Source organism: Mytilus californianus, unplaced genomic scaffold, assembly GCF_021869535.1.
Source record: "Mytilus californianus isolate M0D057914Y unplaced genomic scaffold, xbMytCali1.0.p SCAF_2, whole genome shotgun sequence".
NCBI lineage: Eukaryota > Metazoa > Mollusca > Bivalvia > Mytilida > Mytilidae > Mytilus > Mytilus californianus.
This window is the reverse complement of record NW_026262668.1, coordinates 90,273,055-90,293,065: the sequence shown is the minus strand read 5'-3', so window position 1 is coordinate 90,293,065 and position 20,011 is coordinate 90,273,055. Positions and strand designations below refer to the sequence as shown.

General features: G+C 32.0%; 1 protein-coding gene across 1 annotated transcript in view; it reads left to right on the top strand.

The window, feature by feature from the left end:
• LOC127730392 (uncharacterized) overlaps positions 1 to 20,011 on the top strand; it is a 91,431-nt gene that overhangs the window by 39,160 nt on the left and 32,260 nt on the right. Inside the window, exons 20-25 of the mRNA XM_052238772.1 lie at positions 1,954 to 2,048; positions 4,103 to 4,174; positions 10,275 to 10,381; positions 11,486 to 11,558; positions 14,230 to 14,322; positions 18,496 to 18,663. Coding sequence (XP_052094732.1) covers positions 1,954 to 2,048; positions 4,103 to 4,174; positions 10,275 to 10,381; positions 11,486 to 11,558; positions 14,230 to 14,322; positions 18,496 to 18,663 — 608 coding nt within the window. The remainder of the gene's footprint in view (positions 1 to 1,953; positions 2,049 to 4,102; positions 4,175 to 10,274; positions 10,382 to 11,485; positions 11,559 to 14,229; positions 14,323 to 18,495; positions 18,664 to 20,011) is intronic.

The window sequence follows — 20,011 nt, the reverse complement described above, 5'->3', positions numbered from 1 at the left end:
TCTGGAGCTGGCATGTCAGTTAACTGCTAGTAGTCTGTTGTTATTTATGTATTATTGTCATTTTGTTTTTTTTCTTTGGTTACATCTTCTGACATCAGACTCGGACTTCTCTTGAACTGAATTTTAATGTGCGTATTGTTATGCGTTTACTTTTCTACATTGGCTAGAGGTATAGGGGGAGGGTTGAGATCTCATAAACATGTTTAACCCCGCCGCATTTTTGCGCCTGTCCCAAGTCAGGAGCCTCTAGCCTTTGTAAGTCTTGTATTATTTTTAATTTTAGTTTCTTGTGTACAATTTGGAGTTTAGTATGGCGTTCATTATCACTGAACTAGTATATATATTTGTTTAGGGGCCAGCTGAAGGACGCCTCCGGGTGCGGGAATTTTTCGCTGCATTGAAGACCTGTTGGTGACCTTCTGCTGTTGTCTGTTCTATGGTCGGGTTGTTGTCTCTTTGACACATTCCCCATTTCCATTCTCAATTTTATTACTCTTCATAACTTCATTTTGGCCTCATATGGTTTTCACCTTTCTAGTCAATAAAATATTTGAAAAAATGTATTTGTTTCCTAAACTTCAGCAATGTTCAATGTAAAAATATGTTAAGCTGACTATGCAGTATGGGTTTTTCTCATTGTTGAAGGCCGTACAGTGACCTATAACTTCTATGTCATTTGGTCTCTGGTAGAGAGTTGTCTCATTGGCAATTATACCACATCTTCTTATTTTTATATATAAGCACAGTTTATTGTTATTTATATTCATTTGATTAAAACTTCATTATTTAACCACTTCTTCTAGACTTTTTATTTATAGACGGTATTACCCCTGAAATGGCTTGTGCACTGCAATTATGTACAAAAAAAAACATATAGGGTTTGACATCTTTTTTTAACAACTTGTACTTTGGCATGTTACAATGATGTTTTATTTGATCAAAAGAAAAATCCAGTCATCCAAATTTTGTACTTAAGAATTTCTAAATTGCCCTTATGGACTTAAAATGGTTTCATTGTGTTCAGGTTATCATTTATCTGAAATACCACTTAAAAGTTTCCCAAATGTAAGCTACCATGTCCATCTTAAGTCTTGGATATGCATAATATTGTCAAAGAATACAGAATATGAACACAATTTTACTCACAAAAAAACCTACCTTTGTAGAAAAAAATTAATGCCTAAACATGAGAGATGCTCATTAAATTGTTTGTATTATTTTAAGTTCTTTAATTTCACATTTGTCATGTTTGTTTGAGATTAAAGAGTCGATCATAATAAGGTAATCTCTGTTAATTGTGTCTTGCATCCTAAAATAGCTAGGTCTTATATGATTGGTCCATCAAGATTGCATCAACAACTGAATCTAGCTCTGATCGGCCAATATTATTGAACTTGCTGTAGTAATAAAGGCAAAAAAAAAAGAGTTCTGCTTAAAATCAGTGAATTTATCAATAGTGTCAGGGCTGATTGAAATGATGATTTATTGATAAAAAGAGAAATAAGTTGTGCAAGATTCAGAATTTTTCAACTTTGATTTTTTACATGCCCTTTGGACAAGTACACTGCAGCGTTTTACTTGCAGAGAATGACTTTCATGTGCCCTATCAATCAGACAATCTTTAATGTCATACTTTGATTTGTTGAAATTTATTTGACAGGAACTTTACTCAATCTAATCCCTCAGGAAAAGGTGACCGTACATCTGTATGATTAGACTTTATTTTCTTTTCAAGCTCCCTTTTTTAAGATATGTTTTTTAATTATGTAATTCAAGAAGTTTACCACAAAAAAAGCATTCATATGCAGTAAAAAATTGAACAAAAGGACAAGAAGACGACAAGGTTCCATAAGTCCAAGATGACTGGTTCATTCAAATTTGCAGTACATGTATTGTTATATGGCTATATGTGAGAGAAATGGTGTTATTAGAGAGTTTTTTGTATTATTTCAGATGGTGGAGGAGTGACAGAAGATAAGATTGATAAAAAGAATACATATTGTATGACAGATGAACAAATATATCAACTGTGTCATAAAGCTATACAGGTATTTATTGCATTATGCTGTACCAGTACATTATGTCAGTCAAGTATATGCTGTAGCAAAAACAACTTTTCATACCTCACCAAATTGACTCTAACCATTTTTGTCTCGCCTTGAGGAAGTAAAAATGGAGACTTAGGTATGCTGTTGCAGGTGTCGGCGCCGGCTGTGGCGGTGGCGGTGGTGCCGGCTGTGGCAGTGTCAACAATGTATTAGTTTGTGATAAGATCAGTGTTAGAGGAACCACTAATGTTAAGTCAATGATATTTGGTATGCAGTTGTATAAGCATTTGCAAGTTTCATTGCCATGGAGATTATATGGTCCCACCCCCTCATCATGGATTATTGACTGAATATTTTACATAACATAAAAGTTGAGGATTGTATTTAGTTAATGTTAAGTGAATCACTTATGATAATTATGTTTGACCTATTTTTGACCTAATAAGGACACTTCAACTGAATTTTTTTTGAAAATGACATTTCCTTTTCTGTTTCCTGTTCTTTTTCCATCCTTGAGATTAGCCTGTATTTGGTATATGTTATTGTATACTTAGAAGTTAAAGATCATATGTGTGGATATTTATTTTACACTACTGGAACTCAATTTAAGCCAACAGGCTCTTTGGATCCTATAGTTTATTTATGATTAATTTGAAGATCAGAGTGATGCATAAGTGGTTCAATTAATCACCGATAATCTTGTGAGATACAAACTGTCCTCCTTTTGATTGTCATACATTAAACTCACACTCATACCGGTTACTAATATTTGTCAGAGAAAAACGTGTCTCAGTTTAGTTTGGAAATGATAAGAAAACTATTGTAAAAGAGTGTAGATATTTACATTAGACATGATTTGCATATGTCTGAAATGAAAATTTGAAGATTAATTTTACAATAACAATTAATATGTAGTCACTGAACTAAGAATTTTTATATTTATAATATATATATATATTTATTTCCCCAAGCAATCTGTTTTCTGTTATTTGAATATTACAACGAAAGCTTGTTCTTTCAAAACAGATAACAAGTGGATTGATATAATATAAACTACATGTTGGATCATAACTCATGAGGGTAATTTATGATAAGGTTAAATTATACCCCCACGGATCATAATGTTTTTGAACAGTCCATTTTTTCGCCCGTCCGGCCATCAGTCCTGTTCTTGTCATCACAACTCCTCTGCCACCACAGAACAGAATTTCATGAAACTTTGTAGATAATAAGGACACACTATGTAGATATGCATATCGACTGGAAATTATGATTCAACTTTTATTCTAGGAGTTAAGCCTCTTTGAACTTAGAATTTTGGCCTAAATATACTACTGCAAAAGTTTGTCATCACAACTCCTCTGAAACCGCACAACGGAATTTCATGAAACTTTGTAGATAATAAGGACATAGTATGTGCATATCCACAAAACATTTTTATCAGTTGGCTTTTGTAGGAGTTATTAGTCTTTGAACTTTGGAATCTGGTGAGGTTTTGTTTGCCCAGTGACAATGTGGGGGCGTGGGGTATATGAGCCTGCTCACAAAGGTTCTTTAATTTAAGATGATAAATAAGTCAAACGGGCTTGGAGAGTTTAAGACATTAAAATCCTCCATCCTGAAAGAATGGCAGCCAGTTTTGCAAAGCACTTAATATTAAAATGGAAAATTTCTAAAGATAATGAATATATTTAGTAAACCAGAAGAGGGAGACTATTTACATTTCTTTATTTGAAAGTGTTTATTTTGAAAGATTTTTGGGAGAAAGTGCACCATCCTCGAACAAAACTCAATTTTAAAAACAAGTTATTAGTAAAACATATAGTATTTGGATAAAAAATATCAGGGATCAGGGAAATAATGGTTTTAACTATTTTTTGACAGTTTTAGGTTTTTGTATTTACAAGTCATACTATGTTTCTGAGCAAAAATTGAGATTCTTGGATATGTATGAACTATTCATGAAAGAACTACTAAGGGTTATGAATGTAAGCAATATGATCTCTGAAGAATTTTTATAAATGTAATAATTGAATTTTTTTAATGCTTTACAGATTGAGAATTATTTTGGTAGTCCTAGAGATATAGAATGGGCGATGTTTGGTGGAGATTTCTATTTGCTGCAGGTATTCACTACAAATCTATTATATTATTATATGGACCATCTACTACTGGTGATTTCAACAGATTTTGACTATTACTGATTGAAAGTAATACCCCTTAATTTTTAAAAAAATCTTGGTTGTTTTTGCTTCTGGTTGATAGTAATTAATAGAAACACAAAGGATATGGGGTATCCTTCCACGACACAAAATCAGTACATGCACAGCAAAAAACACACAAAAACAAAGAAACAGCGCTTTTATTGCTGTTATTCATCTCAAAGTCACAGTGAGGCCTTTAACACGGAGCAAAAAAACTCTCATCTCACTGCAAGTTTAAGACAGCCAATAGCACCAGTTTGAGCGGAATTCTTTGCAAAATAATTCAGATAGACTTTGTAAGATGTAACACCACCAAATCTGGACCTGTCAAAAAGAACACACTGGAAAGTAGTACATATTTAGAACAAAATAGTTCCTACACATAAGTGTAAATTTCAAACTGTAGAATATATTTTGGTAATTTAGGTATCAAATGAAAGGTGATGACTGGTGATCATTATGGAACACATATTGACTGATAATTTTGAATAATACAAAAGTATATGAATGAATCCTAAAATTGAGGGCATATATTGCCTGTTTCTCAGATATGAAGTACCTGGTTAGGTGTATCCAAAGTTCCGGTAACCAGTATGGTCTAATGTGTAAATAACGTTATATTTATCCTGTCCCCATAAACGTTTGAAAGTGAAACATTTAACGTGGAAAGGAATGGGGCCAAGAATAGGTGGTGTGCATCTTATTAAAATTTGAGTACACAAACTGGCCTAAGATGGGGCTAAAATTGAGAGAATGATGTCGCACACATAAGGGAAGTTATCTCAAGAATAAATTCACCATAGCTTCATGTTCTTTTTGATAGAACCTTTTTGGTTTTTGAAATTGAACATAGTCATGGATCATAATATACATTTCAATTTTGACAGTTAAGAGTCATGCTGAAGGCAGAGGTATCTGCACTCCCTTGATCACCTAATTCTATTTTAATTTAATGTGCCACAAATATTTACTCTGAATATGTTGTTGTGTTTATTTTATTTAACTCTTAGAAAATTCTCAGGATTCTGCTTATTTACTTATTTAAAAACAAAAACTAACTACTTGAGAATTGTCAATGCTGTTTGAATTGTCAATGCTGTTTGGTTGATTGTATAAGAGTATCTATCTGTCCATGTGTATGAAGGATTCTGGATGATAACTTGAGATGTTGATGATAATTTGAGTGGTGGTTTAGAATGAAACTGATACAAATAAAAGATAGAGGGGAGGGAAAGAAGCCTATTGTTTATGAGGTCAAAAGGTCAAAGGTTAAGGTCACCATTACATAAGAATGAAAAAAATTGAACAATGGTTTATGGATGGTAAACAGAGTTGCCCTTGCTTGATAAAAATGATACTTACACAGATAAAAGATATAGGTGAGGGGATGAAGCCTATTCAAGTTTGGGTCAAAGGTCAAGGTAATCCTTACTAAAAATTAAAAAAAAAATCAACAATGGTTTCCGGATGGTAACCTGAGTTCCCTTGCTTGATTAGAAGGAAACTTACACAGATGAAAGGTATAGTGATGGATAAAAGGCCTATTTGATTTTGGGTTCAGTAGGTCCAAGATCAAGGTCACATGTGACAGTGTTATAAAAGATGTCATTTGGGGTGAAATATAATTGCTACAAGTCCATGTTTTGATAAATATAAGATATGTTTTTGTCGAGCCTTCGACTTTAGTCGAAAAAGCGAGACATAGCGATCCTACATTCCGTCGTCGGCGGCGGCGGCGTCCACAAATATTCACTCTGTGGTTAAAGTTTTTGAAATTTTAATAACTTTCTTAAACTATCCTGGATTTTTACCAAACTTGGACAGAAGCTTGTTTATGATCATAAGATAGTATCCAGAAGTAAATTTTGTAAAAATAAAATTCCATTTTTTCCGTATTTTACTTATAAATGGACTTAGTTTTTCTGCCGGGAAATATTACATTCACTCTGTGGTTAAAGTTTTTAAAATTTTAATAACTTTCTTATACTATTTTGGATTTGTACCAAACTTGGACAGAAACTTGTTTATTATCAAAAGCTAGTATCTAGAAGGAAATTTTGTAAAAAAATAAATCCAATTTTTCCGTATTTTACTTTTAAATGGACTTAGATTTTCTGCCAGGAAACAACACATTCACTCTGTGGTTAAAAGTTTTTAGAATTTTAATAACTTTCTTATACTATTTTGGATTTGTACCAAACTTGGACAGAAGCTTGTTTATGATCAAATGCTAGTATCTAGAAGGAAATTTTGTTTTCTTCCAGTTAACATTACATTCAGTCTGCAGTTAAAGTTTTTAAACATTTATTAGATTCATAAACTATCCTGGATTTTTACCAAACTTGGACAGAAGCTTCTTACAATCAAAAGATAGTATCAAGAGGAATATTTTTATTGATTTACTTCCTCATTTTTGTTGAGCCTGCAATTAACAGAAAAAGTAGGCGAGACACTGGGTTCCGCGGAACCCTTACGAATTTTTTTAAAATAACATCCTGTAATATTTTAATGCTTTCTTTGCTAACCTGTCATTATTTGTCACAATAAAACCTCAAAAAAGTGAATATTTTCTTTGTCTGGCCAAGCATACTATCTCAATTGCAGCCTTTAAGTACATGTCATTTTTTGGCCTGGTATAACAAAGTCCAAAACCAGCTTATAATATGGTAATTTTGGGAGGACGGATGGGCTGGCATGCGGGCAGGCAGGGAAAAGTAGATACCTTATTTTTGTAATCAATCCCTCCTACAATTTTCAACCCAGATCCTTTGAAACTGCACAGGAAGATTGCACATATGTTGAAGTTGAGCACCTGCTATTATGGAATTGTTTGAGTACTTTTTTCTCATTTTTCCAGATTTTGGAACTTAGTTTTTTCAGCAACATTTAGTCAAAAATATTGCAACCCAGGCATCTGTGACTTTGACCTATTTTTAGCTCACTAGGGCCCGAAGGGCCCCATGTGAGCTTATGCCATCACTTGGCGTCCGTCGTCGTCGTCTGTTGTCGTCTGTCGTCGTCGTAAACTATTTCAAAAATCTTCTCCTCTGAAACTACTGGGCCAAATACCTTCAAACTTTAACTAAATGTTCCTTAGGGTATCTAGTTTATAAATTGTATCCGAAGTTTTGATCCATCGACAAACATGGCCGCCATGGCTAAAAATAGAACATAGGGGTCAAATGCAGTTTTTGGCTTATATCTCAAAAACTAAAGCTTTTAGAGCAAATCTGACATGGGGAAAAATTGTTCAATTGGTCAAGATCTATCATAGATGAAATTTTCAGACGAATCGAACAACCCATTGTTGGGTTGCTGCCACCAAATTGGTAGTTTTAACAAAATTTTGCAGTTTTTAGCTCACCTGGCCCAAAGGGCCAAGTGAGCTTTTCTCATCACTTGGCGTCCGTTGTCCGTCGTCTTCGTCCGTCGTCGTTAACTTTTACAAAAATCTTCTCCTCTGAAACTACTGGGCCAAATTTGACCAAACTTGGCCACAATCATCATTAGGGTATCTAATTTAAAACATGTGTCCGGTGACCCCGCCAACCAACCAAGATGGCCGCCATGGCTAAAAATAGAACATAGGGGTAAAATGTAGATTTTGGCTTATATCTCTGAAACCAAAGCATTTAGAGCAAATCTGACATGGGGGTAAAATTGTTTATCAGGTCAAGATCTATCTGCTCTGAAATTTTCAGATGAATCAGACTACCCGTTGTTGGGTTGCTGCCCCTGAATTGGTAATTTTAAGGAAATTTTGCCATTTTTGGTTATTATCTTGAATATTATTATAGATAGAGATAAAGTGTAAACAGCAATAATGTTCAGCAAAGCAAGATCTACAAATAAGTCAACTTGACCAAAATGGTCAGTTGACCCCTTAAGGAGTTATTGCCCTTTATAATCAATTTTTAACCATTTTTCGTAAATTTTTGTAATCTTTTACAAAAATCTTCTCCTCTGAAACTACTAAGACAAATTTAACCAAACTTGTCCACAATCATCATTAGGGTATCTAGTTTAAAAAATGTGTCCGATGACCCCGCCCGCGAACCAAGATGGCCGACATGGCTAAAAATTGTACATAGGGTAAAATGCAGTTTTTGGCTCATATCTCTGAAACCAAAGCATTTAGAGCAAATCTGATGAAGATAAAATTGTTCATTAGGTCAAGATCTATCTGCCCTGAAATTTTCAGACCAATCAGGCAACACATTGTTGGGTTGCTGCCCCTGAATGGGTAATTTTAAGAAAATTTTGCAGCTTTTGGTTATTATCTTGAATATTATTATAGATAGAGATAAACTGTAAACAGCAATAATGTACAGCAAAGTTAGATCTACAAATAAGTCAACATGACCAAAATTGTCAATTGACCCCTTAAGGAGTTATTGCCCTTTATAGTCAATTTTTTACAATTTTCATAAATTTTGTAAATTTTTGTAAATTTTTACAAAATATTTTCCACTGTAACTACTGGGCCAAGTTCATTATAGATAGAGATAATAGTAAGGAGCAAGAATATTCAGTAAAGTAAGATCAACAAACACATCACCATCACCAAAACACAATTTTGTCATGAATCCATCTGTGTCCTTTGCTTAATATGCACATAGACCAAGGTGAGGGACACAGGCTCTTTAGAGCCTCTAGTTTGTTTTTATTTTGAATATTATTATAGATATATATAAACTGTAAGCAGCAATAATGTTCAGCAAAATAAGATCTACAAAAAAGTTAATATGACCATAATTGTCAATTGACCCCTTAAGGAGTTATTGCCCTTTAAAGACAATTTTAAACAATTTGTTCATCAAGTTTGCTAACATTTAAAAATCTTCTCCTCTGAAACTTCTGGGCCAATTACCTTCAAACTTTAACTAAATGTTCCTTAGGGTATCTTGTTTATAAATTGTATCCGAAGTTTTTTATCCATCGACAAACATGGCTGCCATGGCTAAAAATAGAACATAAGGGGCAAATGCAGTTTTTGGCTTATATCTCAAAAAACTAAATCTTTTAGAACAAATGTGACAGGGGTAAAATTGTTTAATTGGTCAAGATCTATCGGGCCTGAAATTTTCAGACGAATCGAACAACCCATTGTTGGGTTGCTGCCACTGAATTGGTAGTTTTAACAAAATTTTGCAGTTTTTTGTTATTATTTTGAATATTATTATAGATATATATAAACTGTAAGCAGCAATAATGTTCAGCAAAGTAAGATCTACAAAAAAGTTAATATGACCAAAATTGTCAATTGAGCCCTTAAGGAGTTATTGCCCTTTAATGACAATTTTACACAATTTGTTCATCAAGTTTGCTAACATTTAAAAATCTTCTCCTCTGAAATACAGGTGAGCGATTAGGCTGTTGAGAGCCTCTTGTTTTCCTTTTCTTTGAATAAATGTTGGGTTTGGGAAACTTCTGTTAGCATTGCCAGCTTTTTACTTGTTTTTTCTGGTTGTGAAATGGAATATTTAATTCAGTATGAGTTTTGAAAATGATTAATTATCACAATATTAAATCTATAAAAAAAAAATCAAAAATATTATTGTTGTTGTTACTTGTCAAATCTTGCCAGCATCAAATGTCATTGGAGACAAAATAGTTATCACCTTTTATATAGGGAAGGTGTCTTTAACACCTATGGTTTCCTGGTTAAGTCTATTTTAGAATTGTTGCTTATAATAAACTTTGTTTTTGCATTATGTTGTCAAATGTCTTCCCATTTCAGTATTTTTCTTACTTTGTACAAATTTGTAAATAAGAAAACAACAACATAAATATTTGTTTCTTATAAGAAAATTTTTTTCTTTTTTTTAAATCTTAATTTTCACATGATTTAAACATGAACAAAGTATTTAATGTCACAAGTTACTACATGTATAGTTTTATTTTCACATTAAAATTGAAGTTTGCCAATAAATCATTAACTCTGAAAATTCAAATTAAAAATATGTGACAGTCGTAATGTGAGCAGGGCACTGTGTCCTATAGACATATATTCTTGTTTCAGGCAAGACCCATTACTGCCATGGATCACGAGACACACGAAGATATGTTGCATGAGTTTGATGATCCCTTGGTTACTTGTAGGGAATTTTTGACAACTGGAAATATCGGGTATTGTTTTTTATGGAAATACATTGCTTGCATATGGCTACTGTAATGAGAATATGTAGATATCACAATATATGTTTAATGAATAAAGAATGAAACCTGCTACAAATGAAAAATAAGCTTTAGATTTTAATTAAAAAGACATCCTACAGAAATTGTAATTTATTTTATGTGAAATATTACCAGTGATTTTTTGGTAGCTTTTTTTGGGAAGATTGGAACTATTGTTTAAATTTTTTCCTAAGGCATCAGGTGTAGATGGGTTAGTCATTAAAAAACTCTATACAATATTAGGTTCCAAATACTTCCTATGACTATGCAAATATGCACAAATGAACTGTAATTATTTTGTTTATATTTATGATATTTCTTGAGCAGTTTATTCAAGTATGCATGTCTTTATATAAAAATGAGAAGATATGGTATGATTTCCAATGAGACAACTATCAACCAGAGTTCAAAAGATGTGGATATATAAGCAATTAGAAATCATTGTACAGCCTTCATCAATTAGAAAAAATTACATCATATAGTCAACCAAATGGCTGATGTGTCTAAAAATAGAACATAAAGGTCAAACTACAGTCTTGGCTAATATTTTTAAAACTATAAAGCAACTTTAGAAAAACTGACACAATGAAAATTGACACAACAAGTTCTATCTACCCTGAACATTTTGGAATCTGTTGGGCTGTTATGGAGTTATTGCCCCTGAAAAGTTGATTTTTAATTTTTTTTGTTCATTTTGTTGCCATTGTTTCAAAAACCATAAGAACTAATTTAAATGTTTAAATTGAAAAAAGAATCAGCTTGACAAAATTTAATAACTTTGAAAATTGGAGAAACATTTGTTGACTTGTTTTGGAGTAATGGCCCCTGAAATATCAATTTTTGGCTGTTATTGTGAAAATGTAGGAGCTAGGTTAAAAGTGTAGTTACTAAATTATCAGCACTACAAGATCTATAAACTCTGAACATTTCAGAAAAAATATGTCAACCTGTTTTGGAGTTTATGCCCCTGAAATATAATTTTGTTTTGAGTTTTGAGTTTTTTGCTTTTATTTTGAAAACTATGTTAGCTAAGTTAAAAATAATTGAATATTGCAGAGAGATGATGCCAGGGGCAGTTACTCCACTCACTAACTCATTATTTAAACCAGCTATTAACATTGCATTATTGGTAAGTTTGGTGCCTTAAATGTGAAATAGAACTGAATGAACTAAATCCCTGTGTGTTTCAGTATGCAGGACTGGACATGTGTTTGTCCTTTGCTATAGTAAAATGAATTGATGCTGCAATATTTTTATATTATCTCATTTGTTGGACAAAGTGCAGATGTTATTTTGATAAAATTGTATTACATATCTTCTCCTGTTGTTATCATTATTAGTTCACTTCCCAGGTTCATTTTTTTAAGAAGAGGTCATAACTGAAATTGACTTTAGTCATCTATGTTTGGGGTTTTTTCATGATCAGCAGACATTTTTGCCTTTCTTAACAATTGATAAGAATGGTTGTAAATTAATAGAATTGATATTTTTATGGCCTCACTACAAAGTGGTCGGGCCATATAGTTTTAAACTCCTTCACATATTGAGCTGATTTTTAGTATGTGAGTCAACTATGATGAGTCACAGATGGAGTTTAAAGTTTGGTTCCGCTCAGCTGATTTTTTTGGCCAAAGTTGCGGGCTTTAAACTTTGAAAATTTTGTGACAAATAACAGTTATACAGACTTTTTTTTAAATGCCTTCACATATTGAGCTGATTTTTAGTACATGAGTCTACTCTGATGAGTTACAGATCGAGTGCATGTTTGGTTCCGCTTTGCTGATTTTTGAAAATTATGGGCTTTGGACTTTGAAAATTTCTTGAAAATAACAGTTATATGAACTTTTTTTCTAAATGCCTTCACATATTGAGCTCATTTTTAGAATGTAAGTCTACTATGATGAGTTAGAGAATGAGTTTACGTTTGGTGTCGCTCCACTGATTTGTGCCAAAATTGCGAGATTTAAACAGTTAAACAGACTTTCATTTTCAAATTTCCACTTCTAAAAATGACTTGAAACTTTTTAGCTCATCGGGGCCCGAAGGGTCCCATGTGAGCTTATGCCATCACTTGGCGTCTGTCGTTGTCATCTGTCGTCATCGTCCGCCGTCGTCGTCTGTCGTCTTAAACTATTTCAAAAATCTTCTCCTCTGAAACTACTGAGCCAAATACCTTCAAACTTTAACTAAATGTTCCTTAGGGTATCTAGTTTATAAATTGTATCCGAAGTTTTGATCCATTGACAAACATGGCCGCCATGGCTCAAAATAGAACATAGGGGTCAAATGCAGTTTTTGGCTTATATCTCAAAAACTAAAGCTTTTAGAGCAAATCTGACAGGGGTAAATTTGTTCAATTGGTCAAGATCTATCAGCTCTGAAATTTTCAGACGAATCGAACAACCCATTGTTGGGTTGCTGCCACCGAATTGGTAGTTTTAACAAAATTTTGCAGTTTTTTGTTATTATTTTGAATATTATTATAGATATATATAAACTGTAAGCAGCAATAATGTTCAGCGAAGTAAGATCTACAAAAAAGTTCATATGACCATAATTGTCAATTGACCCCTTAAGGAGTTATTGCCCTTTAAAGACAATTTTACACAATTTGTTCATCAAGTTTGCTAACATTTAAAAATCTTCTCCTCTGAAACTACTGGACCAATTACCTTCAAACTTTAACTTAATGTTCCTTAGGGTATATTGTTTATAAATTGTATCCGAAGTTTACACCATCGACAAACATGGCCGCCATGGCTAAAAATAGAACATAAGGGTCAGATGCAGTTTTTGGCTTATATCTCAAAAACTAAATCTTTTAGAGCAAATGTGACAGGGGTAAAATTGTTTAATTGGTCAAGATCTATCGGGCCTGAAATTTTCAGACGAATCGAACAACCCATTGTTGGGTTGCTGCCACCGAATTGGTAGTTTTAACAAAATTTTTCAGTTTTTTTTGTTATTATTTTGAATATTATTATAGATATATATAAACTGTAAGCAGCAATAATGTTCAGCAAAGTAAGATCTACAAAAAAGTTAATATGACCATAATTGTCAATTGACCCCTTAAGGAGTTATTGCCCTTTAAAGACAATTTTACACAATTTGTTCATCAAGTTTGCTAACATCTAAAAGTCTTCTTCTCTGAAATACAGGTGAGCGATTCAGGCTCTTGAGAGCCTCTTGTTTGTGTAGTTCTGATACATCTAGTTTTTACATTTTTTTTTCTACAATTGCACAGCCTTAATTACCAACCATGATATATGATGCTACTTATGTTTTAAAGAGCAGTAAACAAAATTAGATTGAATATTGGTCTGTCGATTTAAGTCTGGTATTTTCAAGGAGCCAAGAAATTTAGATAAGCTGCCATTATCAAGAATAAAATTTTATTTTACGTTTTAGCAATGTTTATTAAAGTTGTCCTTTAAACCATATGGGTAATTTGGAAAACCAGATTTGGCCTGAACTGTCTCCAGGTGGCTTATTTACAATAATATCATGTAATGCCCTGGACTAAATGTTGGTTTTAATGAAGGTCTAGGTTCATGGAGTACTGCCATTATAAGATTGGATTAATAAAATTAATTTGAACAGTTTTGACTTCAATAGTCTAAACTTTCTAAAGATTGTCTTTTTTTTCAAATTAAGACGCTGATCTTTAATTTTAAATAAGGTACATCAAATAAATGTTATTTTCCAAATATCTGTCATTAAATCCATATAAAAACTATGATTTACTCTTATTTATTTTTTGTGACTGTTTAATCTTTCTTTGGTCGTTATTTGTTTAGAGGTATGCTGAGATAATGGCTGAGGGTCCACACCTAAATCATCCTGACAACATTGTACTGTCATGTTGTGGAACCATGTTTATCAATATGACTGTAAGTTTAGAAGTATATATCATTTACATAAAGTATACCTCACTGAAAAAATGAGGTTCATTTCCGCAAATGCATCTCTTTTTGGTTTGATGGATTGAAATGAGATTTAACCAAGAATAATTAACTACCATATAAGGATGTTGCATTGTCTTATTAGAGAGTGCCCCCTTCTAAGCACAAGTCTGATGGATTTCAATTACACTCTTGTTTGAGAGAAGTTGATTATCTTGGTGATGATATAAAAGGAGGTAGAAATTTCTTGCCTGACATTTTAGTTCAATTTAAAAAGGGACTTTGTCCTTCCTTGAACAGGTACAATAGGGTAAAATAAGACAGTTTTGTTTTATATTAGGCAGACTCTTATGAAATGGAGAAGCCAGAAAAGGAACTGTACTGTTTATGACATTGCTGTAGGAATTTGCTGTAAAGTACAGCCACTGGTATTAGAATGTAGGACAACATGATTTCATATCAGCATGTAAGAACGTTCAGCTTGCTTTCAGTTACTACTAGACTTTTTTGACACTATTATTTGTTATTGTTTTGTTTGTGCTTATTTTTGTTTGTTTATGTGTTATACTGTTATTTTAGAGATAACTAATATTAAGTGTCATTCTTCTATGTACCTTTTATTAGTCTAATAAATGAGATTAAAAAAAGGTAAGGATTGAGATTAAAAAAGGGTAAGGATTGAGATAAAAAAGGGTAAGGATTGAGATAAAAAAAGGGTAAGGATTGAGATATAAAAGGGTAAGGATTGAGATAAAAAAAAAGGGTAAGGATTGAGATAAAAAGGGTAAGGATTGAGATAAAAAAAAAGAGGGTAAGGATTGAAATAAAAAAGGGTAAGGATTGAGGTAAAAAAAAAAGGGTAAGGATTGAGATAAAAAAAAGGGTAAGGATTGAGATATAAAAGGGTAAGGATTGAGATAAAAAAAAAAGGTAAGGATTGAGATAAAAAGGGTAAGGATTGAGATAAAAAAAAAGAGGGTAAGGATTGAAATAAAAAAGGGTAAGGATTGAGATAAAAAAAAAAGGGTAAGGATTGAGATAAAAAAAAAGGGTAAGGATTGAGATAAAAAAAAGGGTAAGGATTGAGATAAAAAAAAGGGTAAGGATTGAGATATAAAAGGGTAAGGATTGAGATAAAAAAAAAAGGGTAAGGATTGAGATAAAAAGGGTAAGGATTGAGATAAAAAAAAAGAGGGTAAGGATTGAAATAAAAAAGGGTAAGGATTGAGATAAAAAAAAAAGGGTAAGGATTGAGATAAAAAAAAAGGGTAAGGATTGAGATAAAAAAAAAGGTAAGGATTGAGATAAAAAAGGGTAAGGATTGAGATAAAAGAAGGGTAAGGATTGAGATAAAAAAAAAGGGCAAGGATTGAGATTAAAAAGGGTAAGGAATGAGATTAAAAAAAAAGGATAAGGATTTAGATAAAAAAAAGGGTAAGGATTGAGATAAAAAGGGTAAGGATTGAGATAGAAAAAGGGTAAGGATTGAGATAAAAAAAAAAGGGTAAGGATTGAGATAAAAAAAAAGGTAAGGATTGAGATAAAAAAGGGTAAGGATTGAGATAGAAAAAGGGTAAAGATTGAGATAAAAAAGGGTAAGGATTGAAATAAAAGGGTAAGGATTGAGATAAAAAAGGGTAAGGATTGAGATTAAAAAGGGTAAGGAATGAGATAAAAAAAAAAAAGGGTAAGGATTAAGATAAAAAAAGGGTAAGGATTGAGATAAAAAAAGGGTAAGGATTGAGATAAAAAGGGTAAGGATTGAGATAGAAAAAGGGTAAGGATTGAGATAAAAAAAAAGGTAAGGATTAAGATAAAAAAGGGTAAGGATTGAGATAGAAAAAGGGTAAGGATTGAGATAAAAAAAAAAAGGTAAGGATTGAAATAAAAGGGTAAGGATTGAGATAAAAAAAAGGGTAAGGATTGAGATAAAAAGGGTAAGGATTGAGATAGGAAAAGGGTAAGGATTGAGATAAAAAAAAAAAGGGTAAGGATTGAAATAAAAAAAAAAGGGTAAGGATTGAAATAAAAAAGGGTAAGGATTGAGATTAAAAAAAGGGTAAGGATTGAGATAAAAAAAGGTAAGGATTGAGATAAAAAAGGGTAAGGATTGAGATAAAAGAAGGGTAAGGATTGAGATAAAAAAAGGTAAGGATTGAGATTAAAAAGGGTAATGAATGAGATAAAAAAAAAAGGTAAGGATTTAGATAAAAAAAGGGTAAGGATTGAGATAAAAAAAGGGTAAGGACTGAGATAAAAAGGGTAAGGATTGAGATAAAAAAAGGGTAAGGATTGAGATAAAAAGGGTAAGGATTGAGATAGAAAAAGGGTAAGGATTGAGATAAAAAAAAAGGTAAGGATTAAGATAAAAAAGGGTAAGGATTGAGATAGAAAAAGGGTAAGGATTGAGATAAAAAAAAAAAGGTAAGGATTGAAATAAAAGGGTAAGGATTGAGATAAAAAAAAGGGTAAGGATTGAGATAAAAAGGGTAAGGATTGAGATAGGAAAAGGGTAAGGATTGAGATAAAAAAAAAAAGGGTAAGGATTGAAATAAAAAAAAAAGGGTAAGGATTGAAATAAAAAAGGGTAAGGATTGAGATTAAAAAAAGGGTAAGGATTGAGATAAAAAAAGGTAAGGATTGAGATAAAAAAGGGTAAGGATTGAGATAAAAAAAAAGGGTAAGGATTGAGATAAAAAAAAGGGTAAGGGTTGAGATAAAAAAAAAAGGGTAAGGATTGAGATTAAAAGGGGTAAGAGATAGAAAAGGGTAAGGAATGAGATAAAAAAGGGTAAGGATTGAGATAAAAAAAAAGGGTAAGGATTGAGATTAAAAAAATAGTTTAAATTTGCACATGTTCATATGTCTGTCCCAAATCAAAAATATCAATACTGGTTGTCATCGTATATATCAAATTTTTAAAATTTTTTGGAGAATTTGGTGTTCATGGCAATTGTTTAAAGAACAAACCGAAATGTATCAGGTCATAAATGATTACATTGATATAGATACATTTAAAATAGAATTAAATACCACAAATATTTACTTCTATATAAATGTGTGCGTATAGAAGCACCAATGTACCTAGTTCAAAAGTTTAAACTGAAATCAGATAATAGTCCTTACTCCTTGAGAGGTGTTACTCAAAAGGTAATCTGATAGTTCCTAAGCCAAAAGCTGAGCTGTTTAAGAAATCTTTTGTTTATTCTGGATCAGTGTTATGGAATGGACTACCACACAAAATTCGTAAATCCCAAAACACTTTTACCTACAAGAAGTACTTGACACAGTCCTGATAAGATTCTGTTTTCTACAATGTATTAATTTGATTTTAATATTTTTATGCCCCACCTACAATAGTAGAGGGGCATTATGTTTTTTGGTCTGTGCGTCCGTTCGTTCATTCATCCATCCGTGCGTTCGTCCGTCTGTCCAACTTCAGGTTAAAGTTTTTGGTCAAGGTAGTTTTTGATGAAGTTGAAGTCCAATCAACTTGAAACTTTGTACACATGTTCCCTATGATATGATCTTTCTAATTTTAATGCCAAATAAGAGTTTTGACTCCCAATTTCACGGTCCACTGAACATAGAAAATGATTGTGCAAGTAGGGCATCCGTGTACTATGGACACATTCTTGTTTATTTTATTTTATTTTGATTTTATTTTTTGAGTTTTTACTACATGTACCTCTTGAACAGTTTTATATCTTATCATGTTACTGTAAATTCAGAAATTATTGCATGCACTTATTATTGCGATTTTGTCATTTTAGACTTAAATGCGATTTTAGTTTTTACTATTTTGAGAAAAATCCTGTTTAATTCATATAAAATATTTCAAAATGCGAGTTTAAATTATTGCATTTATAACTCTGTCGCATTTTTCGCAATAATAAAAACCTCGCAATAATTTCTGAATTTACAGTTATAATAATTGAACTACTTGACTGTAAATTAACTACGTGTAAATATCTGTTTTTGATTGTATTGTAATTTGTATGTGAGGGCTTCAGGGAAGATTAGTTTGTTGTAACTAACTGTGTTTACCCTCTTTAAATAAAGAATTTATTATTATTATTATTATTATTACTATTGTTATATTAAGAATAATTTGTCAGGTATTTTGAATGTTACATGATGTAATGTTTGTCCCGTTAACAGATGGTGGATACAATGGCCACTAACAACATTATTGGTAAGAAGGATGCAGCCGAGTTAAATCTTATTGGTCAGTCAGTGGATGACCTTTCATATCAGGATGTGGTAGACTATAGTGGTGGTGTTCCCTCATTTTGGAGGAGACTGAGGACATTTTTATCTTCATTCTCAGTGAGTATAAGTGAAATTAAAGAAACAGCTATGTAGCAAAAGATATTGTACTCTTAAACTTGTTCACACTTAACTTAAGCAAAATGTGTTTAGCAAGACCATGTTAAGGAAGGCTACAGAAAAGCATAAAGGACATTGTAACAAAAAATAGGATGGCATTGTATAGATAGAAATACTTGAGGCTGAGACTTAATTTAAAAAATAACATGATTGTAAAACAGATTTATTATCCAGTGTAGAAAAATGAAAAGTAAAATCTTCAAATATTTAAACCAAGCAAATGTATTCAATAGAAATTTTAAGACATTATTTTTTGTAAGTTTTAATAAATTCAATAATAGGAAGCAAATTTTTAATATCTCAGCATTCTGTTAGCTGCCAATGAGTAATTGTATCAATAAACACAATTTTCAGTCTTAAATTCAGCCCAACAATGTCAGATCTGCAAATTTGCATTAATGACTAGATTTCCATATCTTTTTCTCTGAAGAATGCAAATGTGAATTTCTATTTGTCTGTTGATACATGTGAATTTTGAGAATTTCATCTATATTTCATGCAGCTTGGCAACTTTTCTTTTAAACACACATGTAGATATTTGGCTATATAGATATTTATCATGTCTATACATTTATCATGAATTCCTAAACATTTATTTTATAGAACCAATCCTAATGTCTATATGCCCTATAAATCAGAAAATAACCCCACTTATGAAGTTATGGGTCTTTAACATTGGCAAAATGTGGGAAGATTATGAATGCTTTCATGTGTTATGTGATGCTTATATTTAGCTATTTATTTGTCCCTTGTCACAAAACAAAGCAAGGAATATGGAAATACTGATTTCTGTCCATCTGAGTTTGTAAGCACTATATCAAACCTACAGTTCTCATTGAAGTTTAGTAAAATTTGTGTCAAAGCTGATCTTTTTTTTGTTCTTTCTTGACATTCCTGTTAGAAATGGAAATGATATGGAAAATCAACATATAACTGCTCTAACTAACACCAGTTCTCATCAGAATTTAATGAAATTTATGTCAAAGGTTTACATCAGTTTGAATGAATATATTTTTGAGGGAGTTATGCCCTTTGAAAAATAAATGATATGGAAAATCAACATATAATTGCTCTAACTAACACCAGTTCTCATCAGAATTTAATGAAATTTATGTCAAAGGTTTACATCAGTTTGAATGAATATATTTTTGGGGGAGTTATGCACTTTGAAAAATAAATGATATGGAAAATCAACACTTTCTCAATGTTGAAGGCAGTACAGTTGCCTTTAAAAGCTTACATCCACTTCATGTGAATTTTGGTGGATAGTTGTCTCATTGGCAATCAT